The sequence below is a fragment of the Prionailurus bengalensis genome, chromosome A1, assembly GCF_016509475.1.
Source record: "Prionailurus bengalensis isolate Pbe53 chromosome A1, Fcat_Pben_1.1_paternal_pri, whole genome shotgun sequence".
Taxonomy (NCBI): Eukaryota; Metazoa; Chordata; class Mammalia; order Carnivora; family Felidae; genus Prionailurus; species Prionailurus bengalensis.
In genome coordinates, this window is record NC_057343.1 from 212,097,435 (window position 1) to 212,119,709 (window position 22,275).

The following is a 22,275-nucleotide window of genomic DNA, read 5'->3' on the forward strand; positions in this document are numbered from 1 at the left end:
AAGGATCCTTCTTTTCTACTGTCTGTACCCCAACAATTTGGCAATGCACTTTTCCTGCACATGCAAACTGCACGTAGACAAGTTCAGCTTCCTCGGTTGAGCTGTCTGTGATTCCATCACTGAGGACAGAGAAAAATTTACTTTGTTCTAGTTTCTCTCTTAGATTTCTCCGTTCCACTTCAGCGATAAAATACGTGAACGTTCTTGCTGATTTGTTAGTTCTGAATACTGGGCCGATATCGACACCCTTCATATCATCCAACTTGCACATCCAGATAAAGTCTTTGAGGGGGCGTCCTGTCTTGGCGATAGCATGGCATGATCTGAATAAGTTCTCTATTCTCCCGAGGGTGACTTTGCTCATGGTCGTCACCATGAACTCTGTGGTGGCTTGGTTCACTGGAGAACCACTTGTTGCTTCCATTAGTGAAGCCTTGGCATGGGCCTCACTGAGATGATGTGCATTGAGAAATTCAGTCCTAAAGTTGTCAGTGCCATAAAAAAAACTCACTTGATTTCCCCTTGACTTTACTCCATGCTTACGACACAGGCCACAGAACATAAGATTTAGTATCTCATCATATATAAGCCAAGGGTATTTTTTAAGCCAGATTTTCAAAAATTGATTATTCCTCTTTGGAAGATAATGGTCAAACTTCTGCAGCCTTTTCTGCTTTTCAGTGACTCGGTTCATGTCGCCTGGAGGACCCCTGCCTTTAAAATAACTCCATGTTGTTATTTTCAGTAATCACCAATCTCTACCTTTAATTTTGGTTAATATCTGCCCCCAACACTTTCTCATTATTTCTGGAAGATGTTACAGCAAATGTTTATGAGTGGGATGTCAGGCATTCTGGTCAGCACTTTAAGTGGCTTATATCATTTAACCCTCATAATCCCTTATCCCTATTTTATAGTTAAGAAAATGGACCAATCACTTGTCATTTTATAAACAAAAGCACTAGGGCACAGAGAGGTTAATTAATTTTTCTGATGTCACAGTGCTTGTATGTGGGGAGGTGGGGATCACTAGCAGGCAGTCCTACTCCGCAGCCCCCATGTTTACATCACTATTACAGGTTTCTCATAGCAAAGGGTGCTATGTTCTTCTTCACTCTAGAATATGTTTCTCTTTGCATAAGAGGGACATTGTTTTTTGCTGACATTTGCTTCCTGTGGTGAGAAAAAAATAATAGGACACACACATCAGCAGGCCTACAAGATTCACCTTGGACATCACTTCCATCCCACCAAAGGCCCACCTTCTCCGGCTGTGTTGTAGCCAACCTGTTCATTTAGCCCAACCTGAAAGGGCTTTAGGCTTTGAGACCCATCCCAGATGGTTTCAAGGAGCTATGCCTCATGCCTCAACTTTGTCTTTACCCAAAGGTCTAATTTTTGAAACATGCTTGTCAGAGAGTGAAATATATATATATATTTCATATATATATTACATATATATATTTCACATATATATTACATATATATAATATATATATTTCATATATATTACATATATATCTCACATATATATTACATATATAATATATATATTTCATATATATATTACATATATATAATATATATAATATATATGTAATATATATGTAATATATATATTACATATATATAAAACATATATATATATGTATTTTTTTTTCTGGACAGAAGGACAAAAAAATTTAAATCACACAAAGCAATGTCCTAAAATAGTTTCTCTCTGAAGGCAGGGAGCCTAGACCATATATTTATTTCCCTCCTGCAACTTCTGTGACCCTACTGATCATTAGACTATATTGTCCTATTTTATAATCTAATGCATAAGTGTAATATGTGTTTGTGTAATATTATACTAAAATACCTTATGTCAACATACAAGCTCAGTGTTTCGTTTTGTTTCACTGCTTTACTGTCCTAGGTTGACTGCTCAGCTAGATTTTAAACTCTTTTGCAGAAAGAACCACACTTACTTCCTTTGTGCTCCATAATGGCAAGATGAGTGTGAGCGTGTGGCAGACGTTTCAGAAAATAAACATTCCCTATTGATTCTCATGATCTCATAGCTCTTAACGTCTTTTACTGGAAAACCTTTGACATTGGTCAATCTGCTTCTGCTTTTCTTACCTTATTTGCATCTAACTTCTATTTGCCTTTTAATCAGCTTTTTGGTAGTTGTTACTCTCAGCCCCATTTTGTTCCCCCACCAAAATCAAATCCTAAATATTACTGTTTTCATGGAAAGGGACTCTCCTTGTAGTTGATACCTCCTGACTTCATTTTCATCCCTACACTGTCATTCTCCCACACAAGGCCTTCAGCACCAGGCTGCTGCCTGCTCGACACACACAAATGCTGGTGAACACATGAATGAATACACAAAAAAAGAAGTGAAAGAAGTCTCGTTGCTAACAGAAAGGACGTGAACTTTTGCTACCGATTTAGCTAGCTTTTACGTTTTTAGCTTTATGAACAGAATTTCCAGAAGGTGTTATCTTGAATTCTGAGCACATACTTTCATTTGCCTAATGCAAATTCTCTGACTTCATGAGAATATGTTTCCTCCTAAAGTTACAGCTGAAACCCTGCCCACAGACAGTTTTAACAGGTCCAAAATCTTCTAGATTTACTACTGCATTTCCGTGATTTGAATCTACATAGCGGAAGGAGCTCACCCACCGAAAGAACCACAGGACACATGGGGGCTACTCCTTTTTGCACCAATCCCTAGATTTTGCCACCTGGAGAGATATCCCTGTTAATAACATCAGTCCTTCTCTATCACCCTTTCTAAGAAATCTTTCTACAGTTTTTGATTTGTGTAAACTCAGACTAATTTAAGCAGGTTTCAGATTAAAATATGGGGCTTATATCCCTGCAAATATTGGTGCCATATTTGTATAGTTTCCTCAGAGACACTAGCTTAGAAAGATCCACAGAACTTTCTAATGATTACCCCCCCTCACCCCCCACCAGTGCCCTCAGTCCTGTCTCTCTGTTAGTTGAGGCTTGGTAGAGAAACAGAGCAGTATCTGTGGCTCTCTCAGAGTCTCTTTCTCCCTGTAACCCACTCACATCATTGGGCTCTAAATATCTTTGATAATCTTTTCCTGCATGTCCTTTTCAAGCCACTTTGAGACTTCACAATCTGGCCACAAGGTCTTTACTGTCCTCAAATACTGCCTCTTTCCCCATCTGGTCTGTTTGCTGTTCCATGAATATGTCATGCATGCAACTTCAAAATCTTAATGTCTACTCTATTTTCCCCTTTGTCTGGAACACCCTGCCCCTGCTTTTCTTCCTGGAAGGTTCCATTCAAAATTCTCCTCTGGGCTAACCCTTATGCTGACCCACAAAGGCAGCAATAACTACTTCCTCCTTTGAATTCTTGTAAAAACCATGTAGCTGAATGATCTAGCTTAGCCACCACAGACAAGAGTTCTGTTTGTGCTTTCTGTCTTTGAGACCAATCACTGAATCTCTGGGTCTCTAAAAGAGGTTCAAAGGAGGGGCCCCTGTCAGTTTTTAGAACAATATTAGAGTCCTGAATAACTAAATGCTGCCTCCCTTGAAGAAGGGATAAGGGTGTAGAATTTGCTGGACTGTGTTCTCTCTGGAGAGCCTCTCAACAGAAGCAAAAACAGCCATGAACCAAATCTCTATAGGCATTACATGGAGTACTGATGGGCTTACAAAGAAAAGGAGTTCTTTTGGTTTAAGTGTGGACAGAGGAACATTGCTAAAGTGTTCTAGTTTCAACAGACTCCAAATTGCTTTCATTGGACAAAGACTGTCTTCATGATGTGCTTGGCACTTGATGCTTAGAGACAAGACGTACCTACTCAGAGCTTAATGCAGTACACAAAATGAATGCTTTTGTTTGGGATGTTTTTGGCCCATGGGGGAGCCATAAACCCTGTGGCTTAATTCTATCAGGTGGTGTTTTTTTGTTGTTTGTTTTTTTTCTGGAAATGTTCCAGGGTAATGGTGTAGGTGCCTATTATGGTATGTGTACCTTCAGGATATCGAGCTAACATTTTGGATAATAATTAGAAGGGTTTGTATCACTATTGTATGACATTACATATTATATAAAAATAAGGTATTACTATAATTATATAATTAAATCACAATGGCTTATATATTACACTTAAATTGCACATTTTATGTTCCAGACACTTTCTAAACACTTAACATATATTAATCACTTTAATAACTCATAGCAACTCCATTGAAATACCCCATTTTCCAAATGAGGAAAGTGAGTCAGAGAGAGGCTAAATAACTTGCCCAAGATCATACTAATCAATCATTTGATGAATGGTGCCACTGAAAAGAACTGTCTGACTCTTCTTATCCTTGGATGGGTCTTCTTACTCATCCAGCCATGGGTAAGAAGTGAATCAACATGGAAATGCTGGGATGGGGCCTGACACATGGAGCCTGACACCATGCCAACATTGGCTATTGTTATAATTTGGAAGATATTCACTACATCTCATTCTGTGCTGGGAGTATGCTCGTGGGAATCCCTGGGATAGTCAATGAAAGAATGTCTTGCTGAACCACTGGATGCCTCTTACTTAAGCTGCTCCTAAGAGTCTAAAGTATGGATCTTTGCTGGGTGGCAAGAAAAATGCTAGGATGACAAGTTGTTTCATTGTATTTTGCATGATCTTGTATGATGATCACGCATAAGGCCATTTTTCTTTTCTGGCCTATTTGTAATGATCATATCAACAAATGATATTTTATGTCTCATGACTACATTTACCAAAGGAGATTTAGAATCATCACAAGTGGCAGAATTTGACCAGGAAAGGAGTGTTGAATATAAGCATTACAATATACAATGCATTTTCAATTTTTCCATTATCTTTAGCAAGGACTATTTTAACAAAGACTTTTATTTTTCAAGTGGGGTAGCCAATACTCAGCAGAAAACTCCTTAAGCTTTAGTTCTTTCCATTTATATACTGATAGTAGTTACTCATAAGTATTTAAGGTTACTTGTTTTACTTAAAGATTATTCATTTCCCTCAATAATTTTATTTTTGTAGCATAATTAAAAGTTACCAAAGTGGAACTTCGGACATTATAAGGAGTGGGCATTACCACTCCTTATAAATTTGCTAAGACATCTTGCTGTGAGCCTGGTAATATGATGACTGTTATGTGCAAATATGTTTGCTTTTTTTCCTAGAGAAAATCCATCTGTTCATCATATTTTATCATATTTTAGTGAGCTTTAAAGTTGCATCTTAGATACCATAGGTTACCCTGGCATATATGAAGTCGTTTATGGAAATGATCATGTTTCTTGGCTTAAAAATAATGGCAATTTTCAAGTTCAAGGAAGAAATTCTGTAGGATTGCCCATTTAGAAATGTGCCACTACCAGCCACTTGCTCCAAACTGATCACTTCAACTAAGATGGTCTTTAGCAACTGTAGGGGTCCTAAGGTAAATACAGTGGAAAGTACCATGAAAGATTGATTTCCAATTCTCAGAAGGAATATGACAAAAGACTTCACTTAAAAGATGGATGGCGGTGTATCATTTAAGGCACTGAAAACAATTGCAGAGCTGAGGAAGAAATACTAAAGACAGAGGGTCTTTGGGGGCTCAGGGAGTTGGGGGGAAGGGTGAGTTGCACTTATTTGGCTTCCTCAGGGAGGGGCAACGTCAGGGTTTGCAGCCTGGCTTCAAAAATGTCATCACAGAACTGTGACTCTGGGGTGCAGAAAATGGAATGGAATGATTCTTATTTTACCTTCCCTTTATGACATTAGCAAGAATAATAACAATGCATATGACTTTTATTGATAGACTACCTGATACTGAGCTAAGGTTTTACATGTACTTGAAAAGCAAGCAACAACAGCAATAAATATATGTGTGTGTTAAAATAGTATAATTGAGCCAATAATAATAAAGAGTTTAAACTGATTGCTTATAGACCATAACTCGTTTTGAACCGTGCAGTCTCCCAAATTTCACAGTATTATATAGCCTCGTAAGTTCTGCAGTAACTACACCAGTTATTCTTAAATATGTGTCAATTCTCCAGCTCGGGTGGGTGGAGATGGTTTCCAAGACAGAGAAGACCTCCCCATCTGTTTGCCTGTGGTTCATGCAGTTGGGGAACAAGAGGCAAAGCAGTCTCCTGATTCTTTCCCTGAACATCCACACCCATGCCTCTTATCTGCACACTGTCTAGTGGCTGTTCCTCGAACTTAAAATATTCTGTGTATCCCTGCCATCAAACCACTCTTCTTCCATATCCTTCCTCTGAGGTATTATCCCACCAAATTTTCCCTGACCAACGTCATTGCTCGCTGATCCTCTTTCGCTCTGCATTCTTGAGCACTTTTAAAAAGTTGATACTCCGTTCCAGAAAGGACCTAAATAGAACTTTATATTTTCTTCTTCGTTACTTTTCAAATTACACTCTGAGTCTGTCAGTCAAGTGGTTTTCCTTTTACATCTACTTTTTAAAATGTATATATAACTATCTCCTGCCTCCCCCGTTTCCTTTCTTCCCTCTTCCTTCCTCTTTCTACCATACTTTGAAAGCTGTTGCATTCTACCATATTCAGAAAACAAACAAATGTATCAGTTGACATATTTTAGTCCCAATGGTTTCTAGAATTAATCTTCTAAGACATACACATGTCAACTTATAGCTGCTATTTGTTATTTGTTTTTAAACTTTTAGTTGAAATGCAGGCTCTAGACTTGAGGTTGGATCCAAGGATGTACCATGGTTATCATCGTGAATATGAAGGTTCTTAAAAAGGGATTAGAAGTGGTTGATAATTTTCAAAATCCACTTCCACCTACTCACATGCCCACAAATGCTTTTAGTTTTGACCTGCTAATTGGATGATTTCCTTCCCATCACCCTAGTGTAGGATTAAGGCAAATTGTATTTCATATTCAGAATCTTTATACATGCATCTTTTTTAATGTAAAAAATGGTGTGAATAAAATGAAGAGCAAAAGCAAATTTGAAGAAGGAAATATGTAATAAGAGGGCACTGTGAAACCTATACAAAGGCAAGAGAATGGAATCTTCCTGAACAAAAGAAGGAAGGGATTTCATGGGTTGGGTTTATAAAACTGTGATTTTTTTTTTTTACACCTGCTGATGGCTACATTTCCTTCCTGCCCAAATATTGCCAGCCAGAGTTGGTACACATCCACAGCTGCCATGTGTGTCTTTATGTATTGAAGGTGTAGACTTGCTCACGTTGATTAGTTGCACTGACATGTAGAGGTTCTCCCAAGGGGCACGTGGTTACACCTGTTTCACCCAGTGGGCTTAGCAAAGAGGCGTTCAGACTTAGAGTAAAGGAATGCCCTTTTAACTACTGAGATTTGATGTGGGTTTCTAGAAATACTAAACTTAAAAATTTTTTTTAAATGTTTATTTATTTTTGAGAGAGAGAGAGACAGAGCGTGAGCAGAGAAGAAGTGAGAGGGAGATACAGAATCTGAAGCACGTTCTAGGCTGTAAGCTGTCAGCACAGAGCCTGATGCAGGGCTGGAACCCACGAACTGTGAGATCATGACCTGGGCTGAAGTTGGATGCTTAACTGACTGAGCCACCCAGGTGTCCCAAAATACTGAACTTTTAAAGAACAAATGAAATCTAATTACTCTGAGAGTGGAATTGTGTTAGTGCTATTGGCCATTCTCTAGAGAAAAGTAATGATTTTCCTATATGTGGATATTGGAAGATAAAATAAACCTGTTTATGAGAGGTGGCTTAGTTCAGTGAGAAGGGGCAAGAACTTTGAAGAGATCTGGATGACATATGACCATAGGCAAAAACTACTTTGTGACTCAGTGTCCAGACCTATAAAATGGAGAGGAGATGCTAATCCTACAGGACCTGTCTGAATTACCTGTGCTATTAATTGATGGAATTCATTAAAGAATATCTAGGAGTAGAAAGAGCCTGTATTTAAAAAAAAGCCTGTGCAGATGCTATAGAGTCATAATGATAAAATGTGAAGGAAATAAAGAATTAGTGTGCATGAAATACTATGTACATGTATATGTGAACAAATTAATCAGTTAAGCAAATATTTTGTTAACAATTTTCTTTGTTCTGTTCTTAATCTGTGAAGCACTGAGGAAAAAGGCAAATATGAAAGGGAAATTCTCTCCTCCCTGGTCTCCCTTCACAGATTAGTCAGGGAGACAGAAACACAAACTCATAACCCCAATACAAAGCCTAGACTGGAAGTATATGCAAAGGCTGTCTCTCTCAACTGCCAGACTAAGTAATACTCAAGTTTACCAGCTTTTGGCCAGAGGCAGGGATGGGCCCAAGAGGAGAATTAGCAGGAACGAGGATCACCACACTGCTAAAGTATTACTCACTGTTTTCCTCCTGTTTGTTTAATTCAGATCTACGCTGTATGAAGCAAACGTGTCATAAACTAGAACAGAGCAAGGGCTCATTTTGGTGACACTCAATCCCAGAGGGCTGATTTTACTTGTGAGTAAGTGATTTCCACCCTCATTAGTCTTACCCTTTTTTGTGCTTTTTTCACAATAATTACTTTTCCTACCTTTAGGTGCTATAATTAAGAACTGATCTCGAAGGTTGTCAAGCTGTTCGATGGTCAGGGTGCCATTTTCTTCCTTTTCTACGGGTGGAGGACGTACTGGAGGAGGGGAATCTGGAAAGACTTTTATATCACCATTAATAAAGAAATCTTCTTGGTCTAAATAAAGTTCACTCTGAATTTTTGTCGATGTTTCAATGTGATAGCGAGCTACCTCAGTTAATTTTTCCACACTGAAAATGGAAAAATGAATAGGGTTATCCCCACTAAAAACTATTGGCTTAACAGTATTTGCTTAGTAGACATACACACAAAGTCTACACATCATATAGCTAAGTTAGACAATTCAATCCTCATGTTTAAAAATTCTAATTCTCTTCAAATCCATTTTGTAGAAAGGCAAAGTATAAGTAAATAGAGATTAGAAATAAAACGCATGCTCAAAGAGCTAATAGTCACATTTTATACAAAGCTGAACAAAAAGGGACTTCATAAAATATGGTTTTATTAATATTAGACCATATTTTACTGTGTAAGCAAGATTATATCAAGAGATATATTTCAATCTTAGTATGAACCAGAATAAAGTTATATGGTAGAAAAAACCTGTAAAATATAATTGTTAGAACAACACATTTATTTGGAATCAGGATGAATTATAATGTTAATCAAATTTAATAATGGATTTCTAGAAGAGTGGCTTTTCTCTAACTTTGTATCAAGGAATTTGATGTTATTGAAGACACGATTGTCAGAATGGACTTCAATAATATATACCCATTGAAATTGCTTTCTATTTTTACAAATAACAATTCCTAGTTAAATCATGTAGTATAAATAGCAATAGTTAGGTGCAGTAGAAAGAGTACTCAAAGCTGAGCTCTCATCCCAGAATTCTCTGTACCCATGAGTCCTTGGTAATTTACGTAAGCTCTCTGAATTTCCTTACCTTTGCATGGAGCTGATAACACATAACTCCATACCTTATGGTTATTAATGTAAAGCCACACAGGGCATGGATTTAAGTTGAACTGGGGATTATAGTTATGGTCCTAATTAAAGGCCATTTCAAAAGCCAGAGAAGTTTTTACACGAGAAGTGTATAAATATTTATACAGAGAAGTAAAACATTACCGTATTATAGAAAGGATTGTGTTTATATTTCGCAATAAAGATTGGACATTATGGAAAAATCCATTTTTAATCTGCTTTTATGTAACCCAGGAACACCAAAATACAGATACTAAAAAAATTTTTTAAATAGTATTAGTTGCTTTCTCTCAAAAGACAACCCTAGATTTCAACTCCAGCATGCTGTGTTGGTGAGTGTCCATATTGCACGTATTATCTAATTAGTTTGTGCCTCGTGGTGGTTGTGTGCTGGTGCAGAGGAGAAGGCACTGGATAGCTATTAAGTTTGCAACCTTGAGTGAGAAGGGCCTACGACCGCAGACCAAGACTGAACGGAGAACCAAGATCTCAAAATGGGTGTGCACCACCTAGTGGAGGTTATCAGGCATACCCTTCTTACGAATGGGAGGAATTAAAAAGTGCCAGGAGAATAAAAAGCAAGATTGGAAGTTCCCAGGGATCTGATAGCTTTCTCTCTATCTCTCTCTCTAGTTTTCTTTTACCACCAGAGTTTTTGCAATAACGAAAACAGAAAGCTGAACAGTCCTAGTTTTAACTTCTTCTGGCTACATTCAGAGGTCAGATACATACACATAATATATATCTGAGAAATTGGAATACATCTGATAAAAATAAGAATTTACTCGATGGCCACATGGATGAGAGCTGTGAATCCTAAGAATTAAGAAGACATGTTCTCATTTGTAAGTGGCAGGCAGAGAACAGAACCGAACATCACTGCTCTGTGATGCTAATGATAACTCACTTGGCTATACAGTAGTAAAATTATTTTAAGCCTTACTGTAATAGTAAGGTAAATAAGCCTTACTGCAACCAGGCTGAGTTATGTGTGTATGTATGTGTGTGTGTGTGTGTGTGTGTGTGTTACTATATAGAACAGATATAAAAATCTAGGCTGAAGATTTTACAAGAGAACTTTCATTATGAGACAAGGATTGTAGAGAACAAACTATAACAACTGTCTTGTAGATGGCACTCGTTTCGGAGAACACTTGACATTTATATTCTATGTAGGTAGCAACTTCTAAATCTTCAGTAAATGTTGATTGGAAACTATAGTGTTCACAGAATCTAGATCTAGTAGAAACCTCTGGAGTTTCCTGGTTGAGTCTTTCCTTTTATAGATGAAGGCCACAGGTCCCCAAGCAATTAGGCATGCTGCTAATTTGTGGGCAAGGAAGGAGTCCCCAACTCTTGGAGCATCATGTCTCCTGACTTTCAGCTGAGGGCTATTTCTGCTTTGCTGAGCTGCTTTTTTACTGGAGAATTAAGGGAATAAAACGCTCTGCCCCCCACTAGAGATGAAAAGTCTGAAAAAACCTTTGGAACCCAACAGCAAAGCAGTAGTGGGTATTACCCTAACAAGGGAATCAGCCTAAGTGGTAAAACATACCAGTGAATGACTTCTTAATCTCCCATTAATTGGCCCTGACTACTAATGAGCCTGGCATTAGAAAAATGTGAAACATTATCTTATTTATGAAAAATATTTAAAAATAATGCATAATCTTACCTTGTAAACTAAGGTCCTCATTGAGCAGTGTAAAAACCAAACTCAGAAATGATGTGCAAATCTGGCTATTACAATAGGACACTTTGATATGCAACTTACTGTTTGAAACAAGCCAATACAAATGCACATGTGATCCCCTAAAAGGTCAAAATTTCAATTTGCAAATGTAATGCACATTTATAAATGCCTACAAACCTGCCAACTTTGGCCCCCAGGACTTAAAAAAATACATTTTTAAATACACTTCATTAAAATACATTAAAAAATATACATTTTCAAAATACATTTGAAAAGCCTTGCAGTATATTACCTGGCCATTTCATTCAAGTACCTCTCACCAAGCCACTTTTCCATGAGTTTATATACATCAACCACCTTTGTTAGTAAATCTTCAAGGAAAGCCAGTGCTTTCGTCTTTATCAGTTCAAGTCGGAACTGTGTGGCTATCTCTATTTAAAAAGAAAATAAGAATTTTAAAATGTATACATGCATTTTTTAACCAACTAAATTCAATTTTAAACCAATCATGCTTCAGTTTGTCCAGATGTAGGTGCACATTTAATATACGAGTATAGATAAGTAATACCTGATCTATGTCATTGAGAAAAAAATGTAATGTATGGTAGGGTCATTTGACAGTTTATTTAAACCAAAAGTATAAACTGAGATTTACATTTTATTGCACTTTATAGCAATATACTCTTTGATAAATTGGAATGGGAAAACACAAGTAGATAATTTCTGTATTTCAAAAAAAGGGAAGGTACAAAGTCTCTTGATAATCTCCCTACTTTTAGAAACTTGGGATAGCAATGCCATTGTACTTTGTTAGCACTGGAAAAACTAGGGTAAAACCCATGTGTCCCAGGGCTTATGGCTGCCCCTGGCACACACTATCCACAGACGTGGATTTTACTTCTGAAATAGTTTTCCCATCTTTCTTCTTTGCTTCTTCTACCACCACTGGCCTAATTTGCTAAATTTTCTGATTTTTTTTGAAGTCCATTTTTAGTTGCATTATATGACAAATGGAAGAGACAGAAGGAGAATATGTCTTGTAAAATCATTGTTATCTACAGAAAAGGAGGCTCTTGAACATTATTGATTCATGACTGGCTCTTCTTGGCCTCTGTTCCCAAGAACTCACTTTCAGGGCCTGTTAGCCTTTAGTTAGCATTTATTTTCCTAGTGAGAGGCCTTAATTATTCTTAGCATATAAAACCACCAACACACGTGGTCCTAAGCCTTCTCACACTGACTCTAACATATTCTTTTTGTTTCTGTTCTTTGAGATTCTAATTATTGCTGGTGTTCTCCTAACCCCTTCCCAAATTTTCTTTGTTTCTTTTTGAGATCCCACCAGACAATTATAGAACAGTCAAATCTAGCCCTCGTGTGGTTTTATGAAAACAACCAGCTAAATGTATTTTTCCATTGCTTTGCTTTGTGTTCTAGACACAACTTGAGCCAGTCATGGGCTGTTGGTCCTACTGGTCTATTTTCCACTGAAAAGTATCATCTTGGTTTTTTTCAACTGCTACCTTCAAACTGCAGGGCAGCAAGGTGTTCTTCCTTGATTTTGAGCATCAGTTCCTTTTTCCTTTCCATTTCGGCAGTCTGCTCTGGTGACACTGTCACGGGTGTGGCTTCTGCTATTGGCGGCGATTTACCTAAAAGGACAGTGGAAGGTGCCGGCATGCAAGTATCCACACAGCTACTCGGATAAAATGAGAACGAAGAGAAATGTGCGGGTCTGTAGTAAACCTCTTGTGATTTGCAAAGGACCAACCCTGGCCCTGACTGTGAGTTTGAAATATTGACCTTTCCTTGAGAATTCTCCAGGTGGCATCTCGGCTAGATGCATATAAAAATGCCCCATTTGTGTAGCATCATGGGAAAATGAAGTGGTACTAGATTCCAAAGAAGGTGTGATTCAAAGCCTGGGGACAGAAATTAGCAAACCACAACATAGCACGGATGCCATTAGTCACTTGCGAAAGCACCGCTCCATACAAGGCACCAGTGTGAGCCAAGTGTTTCCCAGATCCTCATCAAGAAAAGACCAGGGAATAACCTCCAGAAGATATGGCTGAAATGAGGCTCATGGTCAAGAATCTGTAATCTACTGAACAATCTTTTCAGTAGCACTTACCTACAAGTACTTCAGTGATTACATAAGAGAATTAGAAAATAAGCATTTGTCAGCATTTGTCAGAGAATTTGCCCTTGCGAAATGGCAGTGTGATTCCAGCTGAAGGCCCCATTCACGTGATTCTACTTAGTGCGGTAAATCTGTCTTGAAGGTCTGACCCCAATGGGTTCAAATTTTGTGAAGAGGAGATAATTGTAAACAAAGAAACTGTAATAAAATGTAACGGCAATAGTAGACGTGTGTATTAAGTTACAGGTGAAAGAACACTTAATCTTGCTGGATTTCTGTTTTATCGTCTGTAAAATTAAGGGACCGGACTCAGCCATTTAGCCATTAAGGTAAACTGAAGCATGTCCTTCAAATGCTGCTTCTTTCTTTCATTTCTACCATCTGAGATGGACCATGTGGTGTGTTTTTTTACGCAGTGCTATTCTTGTCTTTACTTCAATGTCCCCCCCACCCCCCGCTCTCCCCGCCCGCATCCTCAGTGCTTCCATCTCACTCCTGCTCAGGATTTCTTAAATGTACTCTGGGAAGTGCTTCCCTACCCCTCAGATGGAGTAGGTGACCTTGCTCTCAAGGTCACCTGTGCCTTCCCAACAAAGAACAATGACTGGCCAAATGTCTGTCTCTGCCGATAGACTAGATTTCCATCAGGGCAGGGACTGTGTTTTTGTTCTTGTTCAAGTTCATCATGGTGTCTTTAGCACCCATCATAGTGTGCTGCTAGCAGCTGCCTACCAATCATGTCATGTCATGAGCAAATGACTACGGAGGTGACTTCTGCTCACATATTTCTGTCTCTTCCTCTCTTGCCTCAACTTACCTTAAATATGTACGGGTGGGTAATGTTGGCGGCAGAGTTTATCCCCAAGGTTGACGGGAGGTCTCTCCCAGCCCGAGTTTTCTCTCACCTCTATTTTCCATCATGTCTCCAAGACAGAGATTAGGCAGGAGGCCTCCAGGAGAGAGGTACTTGCTTACATTAAACTAGAAACCTGAATTCAACCTGAAACTTACATCCACATAATCACTTTTCACCCAAACTTGTCTCGGGTACTGCAGCCCCATTGAGCACACTTTTCAGATGACATATTGTCATCTTGGCGTTCTTCTAGCATGTTCCAAACTGTTTTTGAGGTTTGTTTTATCTTGGAGACACTTGACTATTTGGATAAGCAAGTTAGGTGAGACAGGTACACGGTATGATCAGCCAGCTGACACCACAGGAGCCTGAGTCTCTAAATTAAACCTAACAAAGAGTAGCTTTAATGTGTCTGCTTAAATGTTTGTGTTCTACCAAGGAGAGGCGTAAGCATCCACAGTTTTGGATGCTAAAACCAGGAATACCTTTTGCTTTTTTGTCTGCCTTTTTTTTCTTGGGCGGTTCATTTTTGACTTTTTTATTTGTACCCATCTGAGGAGATTTTTCTTTTGTATCTGTTGGCTGGTTTTCCTTTTCTTCTTCCATGAGCCTCTGATGAATTTCAGCAGCCACCTGGTTGTATAAGAGCAATATTTTAATTAATGAAACACTTAGGAAATATGGTAACTGTTTGGATTGAGTCATCACTCAATTCCACTGAAGCCTCATTCTATTGCAAACAATCATGCCATGTATTCAATCTTTATGGAAAACACACTTTGGTGTCTGTGACAGTGTCATGGTTATGCTTTTAAAAAGCTTCCTTTTTAATCTCAGACTCTGGATTTAGCCCCCTCCCCACTCCCCATTCTTCCAAGTTCCTGTTATCTCTTGGCCTTCAACCCAGGGCATTCTCCTATATCAATGTTTCTCACCTTTTATTATTATTATTATTATTATTATTATTATTATCATCATCATCATCATTATTATTAGACTCCCCTACAGAGTTCTAAGACAGATTTTCCTAATAGCCCCCTCCATGAAATTTTAATGTTCCAAAGTGTATCTATGTATTTATGCATACTTGTGCTTTATACATAAAATGGGTGAGAATTTCTCAGCCCCCCCCCCCCCCACAACCAAGTTTTGGGAATGCATGTCCTGTATTGATTGGGCTCCCAGACACTTGGATGCTGGGCTTCCATTCTACTCCAACACCAGCCTCATCCAGGAAGTGCTCATGAGAATGACCTGTCCTGCAGGCTAGCGTCCCTTCTAGTGTCAGCTTCCTCCACTCGGGGCACACTCAGCCTCCAGCCAACTCAGCAACCCCTCCTTTCACTTGCACAGGTGTCCTGCTTTGAGAGGTTAGTTGTGGGGCCACCCCAGAAGAGCTGAGGAATGGGGAGGGTGGGGTGCTGTTGGGTCCCGTCCACATCTCCTCTGAGGCTCTGTGCTTCAAGCAGCAGGAATAACTTGTCTTGGGGACATGCCTGCAGTTTCAAAGGCCGGACCTTATGAAGTGAATCCAGCTGCCCCTGGAGAGATGAAGAGCACTTAGGGGTGTAGCCCTGAGAAAGGAGAGTGGGGAAAAAAGACTCCCGAAAGGGAGAAAGCAAACCTGCACACACCAAGGTGGCAGGAGCAACATATGGTTGAAAACCTTAAAACCTCAATAAAGCAATTGGTGATGAAATGGGGGTCATGACAATTTATTTATTAAAGTGTTTACTGTGTCCAAACCTGATGTTATCTCTGGGGTGGACCGAGTGAGGGGCCAAGAGGAGAAGGAGGAAGTTGCTTGGAGGTGAATAGAAAGATGAATAAGGCACAATCTCTCCCCTCAATGACACTTCGTCTTGGCAAGATACACCAGCCAGTGCCTGCTCAGCCAGAAGTCCTGCACACTTCCCACCCCAGGGCTTGGCGTATAACTGTCCCCAACTGTTCTCTGAATGTGAAGTGTTGCCCAATCTTCCAAATGGGCTTTAAGCAGCTTCTAGCACCTGCTGTGCTCATAGAGGATGCCAAGGAAATACTTATTAATAGATGGAATTTCTTCTAAAATAATCATATTCCACAGAATATACCCACAGCTTCCTTAAGATCAGTGGAGCCCTGGAGAAATAGTGAAAGGTTTCAGAGAACAAGGTTTCAGTGTGTGTGTGTGTGCGTGCGTGTGTGTGTGTGTGTGTGTGTGTGTGTGTGGTTTTAATTAGATGCCCTTAATCCACAAAAATGGATTTCATGATATCTACTGTACTTTCAAATTCTTGGTAAAGCTGAAAGCAGACTTGTTAACATCCCCCCACTAAATTGCAAGCAATTCATTTTTGAATTTGTTTTTGCAAAGCACAGTAAGTTAGCAATTTTCTTTAAAATTGGATGTTTCTCCTTTATAAACAATCTTGTGGTGGTGGTGGTGATGGTGATGGTGATGGTGATGATGATGATGATGATGATGATGATGATAATTATCATCATCTGCATATTTTTGGTCCATTTCCCTCAAAGACCTCTGGGTCTCTTTCAAAAATTAACATAATTCACAATACATCCAGCAATCTACCTGTAAGCCCAAAGAAACTCTAGAAATAATGTCTTGACATTGTGGGTGTTAAATATGACTTGTTTCTTTGAAATCATTGCATACCTACTAATTAGAAGAAAGTTTTTCTGAAAATTAACATAGCACACTAAATGGGTAGCCCTTGGTAAAATTGCTATGTAGAAAAAAAGCCTGTTTTAAAGTGCTCTTATTTCAGCTGTGTTAATCTCTGCTGGTACCGTTTTCCCTGCAAGTTTGCCGAATCACACCTGTCTCACTTGAAACTTAAAATTTGATGAAGGTCATGTAACATCAATGCCAAGAAAATCCATTAGAAACATAAAATCAGGATTCAAATATAATTATTAGGAATACAAATTAGATTAGTAATTAGTAAACTTTTCTCCTATGCTTTCTATGTGGTTTTTTAAAGTCTGCAAGGGGGGCGCCCAGGTAGCTCATTTGTTTAAGTGAGCAACTTCTGCTCACGTCATGATCTCACGGTTCGTGGGTTTGAGCCCTGTGTCCGGCTCTGTGCTGACAGTTCAGAGCCTGGAACCTGCTTCGGATCCTGTGTCTTCCTCTCTCTGCCCCTCCCCGCTCATGCTCTGTCTCTGTCTTTCAAAAATGAGTAAACATTAAAAAAAATAAAGTCCATAAGAAAATGGTACAATTTTCAATAAATGTTCTAACGTCATGACTTATTATATTTACAATTTCTAAAACACTTTCGTATATATTATTTCACCGGATCTTTCAGCCATTCAAGAGTGGAAAAGTGTGTGGAATGTCTCCCATGTTACAGATAAGGAACTGAAGGCTAAGATAGGCTAGGTAATTTCTGTAAAATCACACAACCGAGAGAGGTTAACTTTGTGCTGTATGATGATCTTCGTGCTATATGATGCTCTTTCTAATAATGTAATATTTTACCAAGTCATTTTCCCTAGGCAATTCTGATGGGATTTCTAAGACTTGTAAATTACTTATGTAGCTCAATAAGAATAATAATTCTTTTTTTTCTTGAACTCCTAGATCTGGTTTCCCACTCTCTGGTGCTTGGTCATTGTAATCTTGCAGTGATCACTATGGTCATTGCCATCATCATCAACAGTGACATCAGGATCATCGGTATAGCAGCAGACTGTGCTGAGGGCTTTAGTGTCATATTAGATGTGGGCACGATGCTAGGTGCACAGTACATAAAAAGTTTTAGAACCCAGTGAAGTATTCAGAGAAACAACTAACGAGATAAAAATGACAAACAATGACATAGATAGTGAAAGCCAAATGCTTGGGGAGACAATATTGCTACAGGGACTGGAAAAGCACATGATCAGAGAAGGCAAGGCCTTCAAATAGGCAGCCAACTAGTCAGGAATCAAAGCAGGAACTAGCTCTGAAGAATTATAGAAAACATACAATTAAGCAAATAGAAGGAAGGAGGAGCATATTTTAGGAGACAAAGATGACATTAGCCAAGGCATTGAAATTATTAATGCCCATGAAATATGTAGGAAGCAATATCTAGTTCATTTATGAGAGGGTTTGATGAGTTGGTTCCAGCAAGATAGGGAGCTCTGAGCCTCTGGGTCAAGGGTTTAGGATTCCATGGTGGCTACCGGAGGTCATCACACTACCCCATTTTCCTCTTTGATCAATGACAGAGATCATTTCTGTAGCTTATAAACATCATATGCTTTTTTTTTAAATATAAATCAATCCTTTTCCTTCATCTGGATCATTTTGCCCTTATAAATATAAAGTAGCTATTGAGATACTTGGGGTATCTACCATCTACTATCTTTCTATATGCTTTCTGTTTGTATTGTTTGTTTCTAAATCTTTTTCTGTTCCTTTTTTTTTCTTCTGTTGGATTGAATATTTTAAATTTATTCACTTTTTTTTTCCTATATTAGTTTGGAAGTAACACACACTAATTCACTTAGTGGCTACTCTATGCATAACACCTTGAATTACTGACTAAAAAATATGTAGACTTTGATAAGTTAACAATTCATGATATAATTCCTGGAGTAACCATTAGGAGAACAGTAATAGAATGCACTACTTCCAAAAAAGTCAGGGGAAAAAAGCAAGCAAGAAAAAATAAAGGACAAAAATGAGAGGATGAACAAAGATATATCATGTAAACAATATTTAAAAGTATAATTTCCAAAAAAGCATTATAAAGAAGATTAACTCCTAGTAAGAAAAGGTTCAGCTCATCAGGCTTTTCTTTTTTTTTAATGTTCATTTATTTTTGAGAAAGGGAGGGAGAGAGAGAGTGCACACAAGCAGGGGAGGGGCAGAGAGAGAGGGGAGACAGAGGATCCAAATCAGGCTCTGCACTGACAGCAGAGAGTCCGATATGGGGCTTGAACTCCTGAACCATGAGATCATGATCCAAACCAAAGTCAGATGCTTAACTGACTGAGCCGCCCAGGTGCTCCCAGGCCCAGATAGCTTCTTGAATTCCAACTTCCTCAAACTTTTCTAAAGAATAAAAAGAGAAGAAACATATCCTGACTTGATTTATGAAGCTAGTATTACCTGGATGCTAAAAGTTGACAAGGCTAGAATGAGAAAGAAAGATTATAGAATTTTCTCACTCATGAACAAAGATTCAAAAATCCTAGGCAAAGTATTAGGAAGCAAATCCAGCAATATGTAAGAACAATGATGCTTCATTATAATGTTGGACTTATTCCAGGGAGGCAACGTAAGTCTAATATTGGAAAATTGACCAATATGATATTTAACATTAATGGAAAACAGAGAAAAGAATCATATGACAATTTCAATATATGTGGAAAAAGAATTTGTTAATACATTTATGAAAACCCCTCAAAGTAAGCTATAAATGAAAAGAAATTTCCATAATCTAATAAATATTATCTTAAAAAATCTATGGCCAACATTTTTGTAAATTTTGACAAGCTGATTTGAAATTTTATATGGAAAGGCAAGGAGCCAAGAAGTGCCAAAATACTCTGGACAGATGACAAGGTGAGAAGATTTGCTCAGTTAGATAAATAAAGGATATGACAAATAAAGGATTGACAGTTTTCAGTACAAATATGGAAAAATAGAGCAATGTGACAGAACTAATTTATGATATAAGGTTACCTAATTTATGACAAAGATGATACTGCCATGAAATGGGGAAAGATTTTGGCATTACCTACGAAAACTGAAGTATTATGTATAGTATTATCTACTGACATCAAAGCTAGCAAATACTCTTAGATATATATCCAATGGTTGTGTGTGCATATGCGCAGCAGTGGGCAAGTACTAGAATGTTCATAGCAGGGCTATCCATAATGGCACACACTGGAAGCCCAAATGTGTATTCGTAGCAGATCAGTTAAATAAACTGGGATAAGTTTATATAATGAAACAATATACAGCAACAAAAATGAATGGACTACAGCTACACTCAATAACATAGAATGAATCTCATAAATAATGTTGAGCAAAAGGAAACACAGAGACAAAAAGTAGGAGTCCATGTATGTAAAGCTCAAAAGCAAGGTAAGCTAAATTCTTCTGTTAAGAAATACAGACTAGGGGCGCCTGGGTGGCACAGTCGGTTAAGCGTCCGACTTCAGCCAGGTCACGATCTCGCGGTCTGTGAGTTCGAGCCCCGCGTCAGGCTCTGGGCTGATGGCTCAGAGCCTGGAGCCTGTTTCCGATTCTGTGTCTCCCTCTCTCTCTGCCCCTCCCCCGTTCATGCTCTGTCTCTCTCTGTCCCAAAAATAAATAAACGTTGAAAAAAAAATTAAAAAAAAAAAAGAAACACAGACTAGGGAGATAAAACTGTTATGAAAATCAAGGCAATGGCTAGCAAAAAGGGAGATGGGGCTTCCGTGTTGTAGGGATGAAGGGGGTTAGGCCTGGGAAGGGGCACAAGAAGGACTTGGTAGGTGCCGACCTTTCCCACTTCTACTGTGTGGTGGTTCCACCAGTGTGTACTTCAGGTGCGTTCATCAAGCCGTGCAGTTTTAGGTTGTGCACTTTGCCAAAACTCACATTAAATGTTTTTATAGAAGAAGCAAGATAATGACAGGAATCTACAATCACTTTTGAGAAGGAGAAACGAAAGAAGGAACAAAAGGAAGAGAGGGAGAACGGAAAGGAGGCACTGAGGCTGCTGTGAGATAGACCAGAGAAAAGAACCCTCGAGGCAGAGCGGCCAGGAAGGGACTCGGGAAAATGCGAGTTGACTCCTGGCTCTGAGACCCTGGGGCAAGCTCCTCTTCTAACTCCTCCACAAAATCTTTTGGAAGGTTGACACTGCCTCTTGTTTGGATGGGATATTTCAAGAAAACTCAAAGAAGGCTTGGCCCAGAATGAGAACAGAACCACACTGGGCACCCAGGCCTGGAGGATGAAGGAACAGGGGCCATCCAAGTTAAACTCTGTGTGTACCTTCTTTACAGGGTGAAGCTTCTACTTACATTAAAGTTCTCTGGACACTTTTCCCTTCTCTTCTGATTTGGTACAGGCCCCCTGCAGGCAACGACAATTATCCCTTTGCCTCCCAGTGAAGCTGGAAAGGACTGGAACTTTGAACTCCTACAGTTCTAGGTTCAAATCTCCTCTTAGACACTTACCTGTTAAGTGACCTTGGCAAAATTTTTTAACCTTTCTGGATCCCCATTTTCCCATGATAAAGAGGATAATACCCCATAGGTAACTTATGTTAACCAGAGGCCTATAGGCCAAATGTGTGTATTACCTGGCTCTGTAAAGTTTTGCAAACTTGATTATTTCTAACATGTTTAAATGAGTAGGCTTCACATACAAAATTTGAATTTCTGGCTTTTCTTGAAAAATTGGAAGATCTGTCCATACTGGGCCTCATCCTTAAATGGCAAAGTTGGTTAGGGTGGAATAGCACACTCTTCTTTAGGAGTACAATTTCCACTTGGCCACAGTCCCACCCCTCCCTATTGCATTATATTTGATATACGTCGTTGACTTTTCCTGATTGGCCCTTTGGCCTCTGTACTTGGAACGTTGGCCCAGCACAGAAAATAAACTACATGTTGGTTTACTCCATTCTTGATCATATATATTTGCTGACTGAATCGTTTCAATTCTTATTTCTTTCAGAAAACAAAACAAAACAGTTCCTGAAGGTATAAAGTTATACAACATGGTGTAAACTTTCTACTCAGAGCATACTAGGAACATTGGTACTTAGTGAATGGGTTTTGCTGAAAAGGTAGTAACAAGCACTGCTTACCATGTGAGATATTGCTAAAGAAGCTTGCTGCCAGGTGTCCATTAGCAACTTCTCATCTGCCTCAAAGTTCGACTCAACATTTTCCAGTGAGTAATCAATCTTGCCCTTCAGTATGGTTTTTGTTTTTGTTTTGGACGTAGCTGAATCCGGGGAAACGCATATTCGAGGAATTAGAGGAATTCTTTGAAAAACAAGCAAACCAAAAGGAAACA

The 22,275-nt window shown here is 38.8% G+C and overlaps 1 protein-coding gene across 1 annotated transcript in view; it reads right to left on the minus strand.

The window, feature by feature from the left end:
• Positions 1 to 22,275, minus strand: part of LOC122494681 (sperm flagellar protein 2-like) — a 189,668-nt gene that overhangs the window by 43,385 nt on the left and 124,008 nt on the right. Inside the window, exons 26-30 of the mRNA XM_043600038.1 lie at positions 22,064 to 22,244; positions 14,744 to 14,891; positions 12,783 to 12,911; positions 11,552 to 11,690; positions 8,580 to 8,809 (exon numbers count right to left, since the gene is read on the minus strand). Of these exons, the coding sequence (XP_043455973.1) occupies positions 8,580 to 8,809; positions 11,552 to 11,690; positions 12,783 to 12,911; positions 14,744 to 14,891; positions 22,064 to 22,244 (827 nt within the window). The remainder of the gene's footprint in view (positions 1 to 8,579; positions 8,810 to 11,551; positions 11,691 to 12,782; positions 12,912 to 14,743; positions 14,892 to 22,063; positions 22,245 to 22,275) is intronic.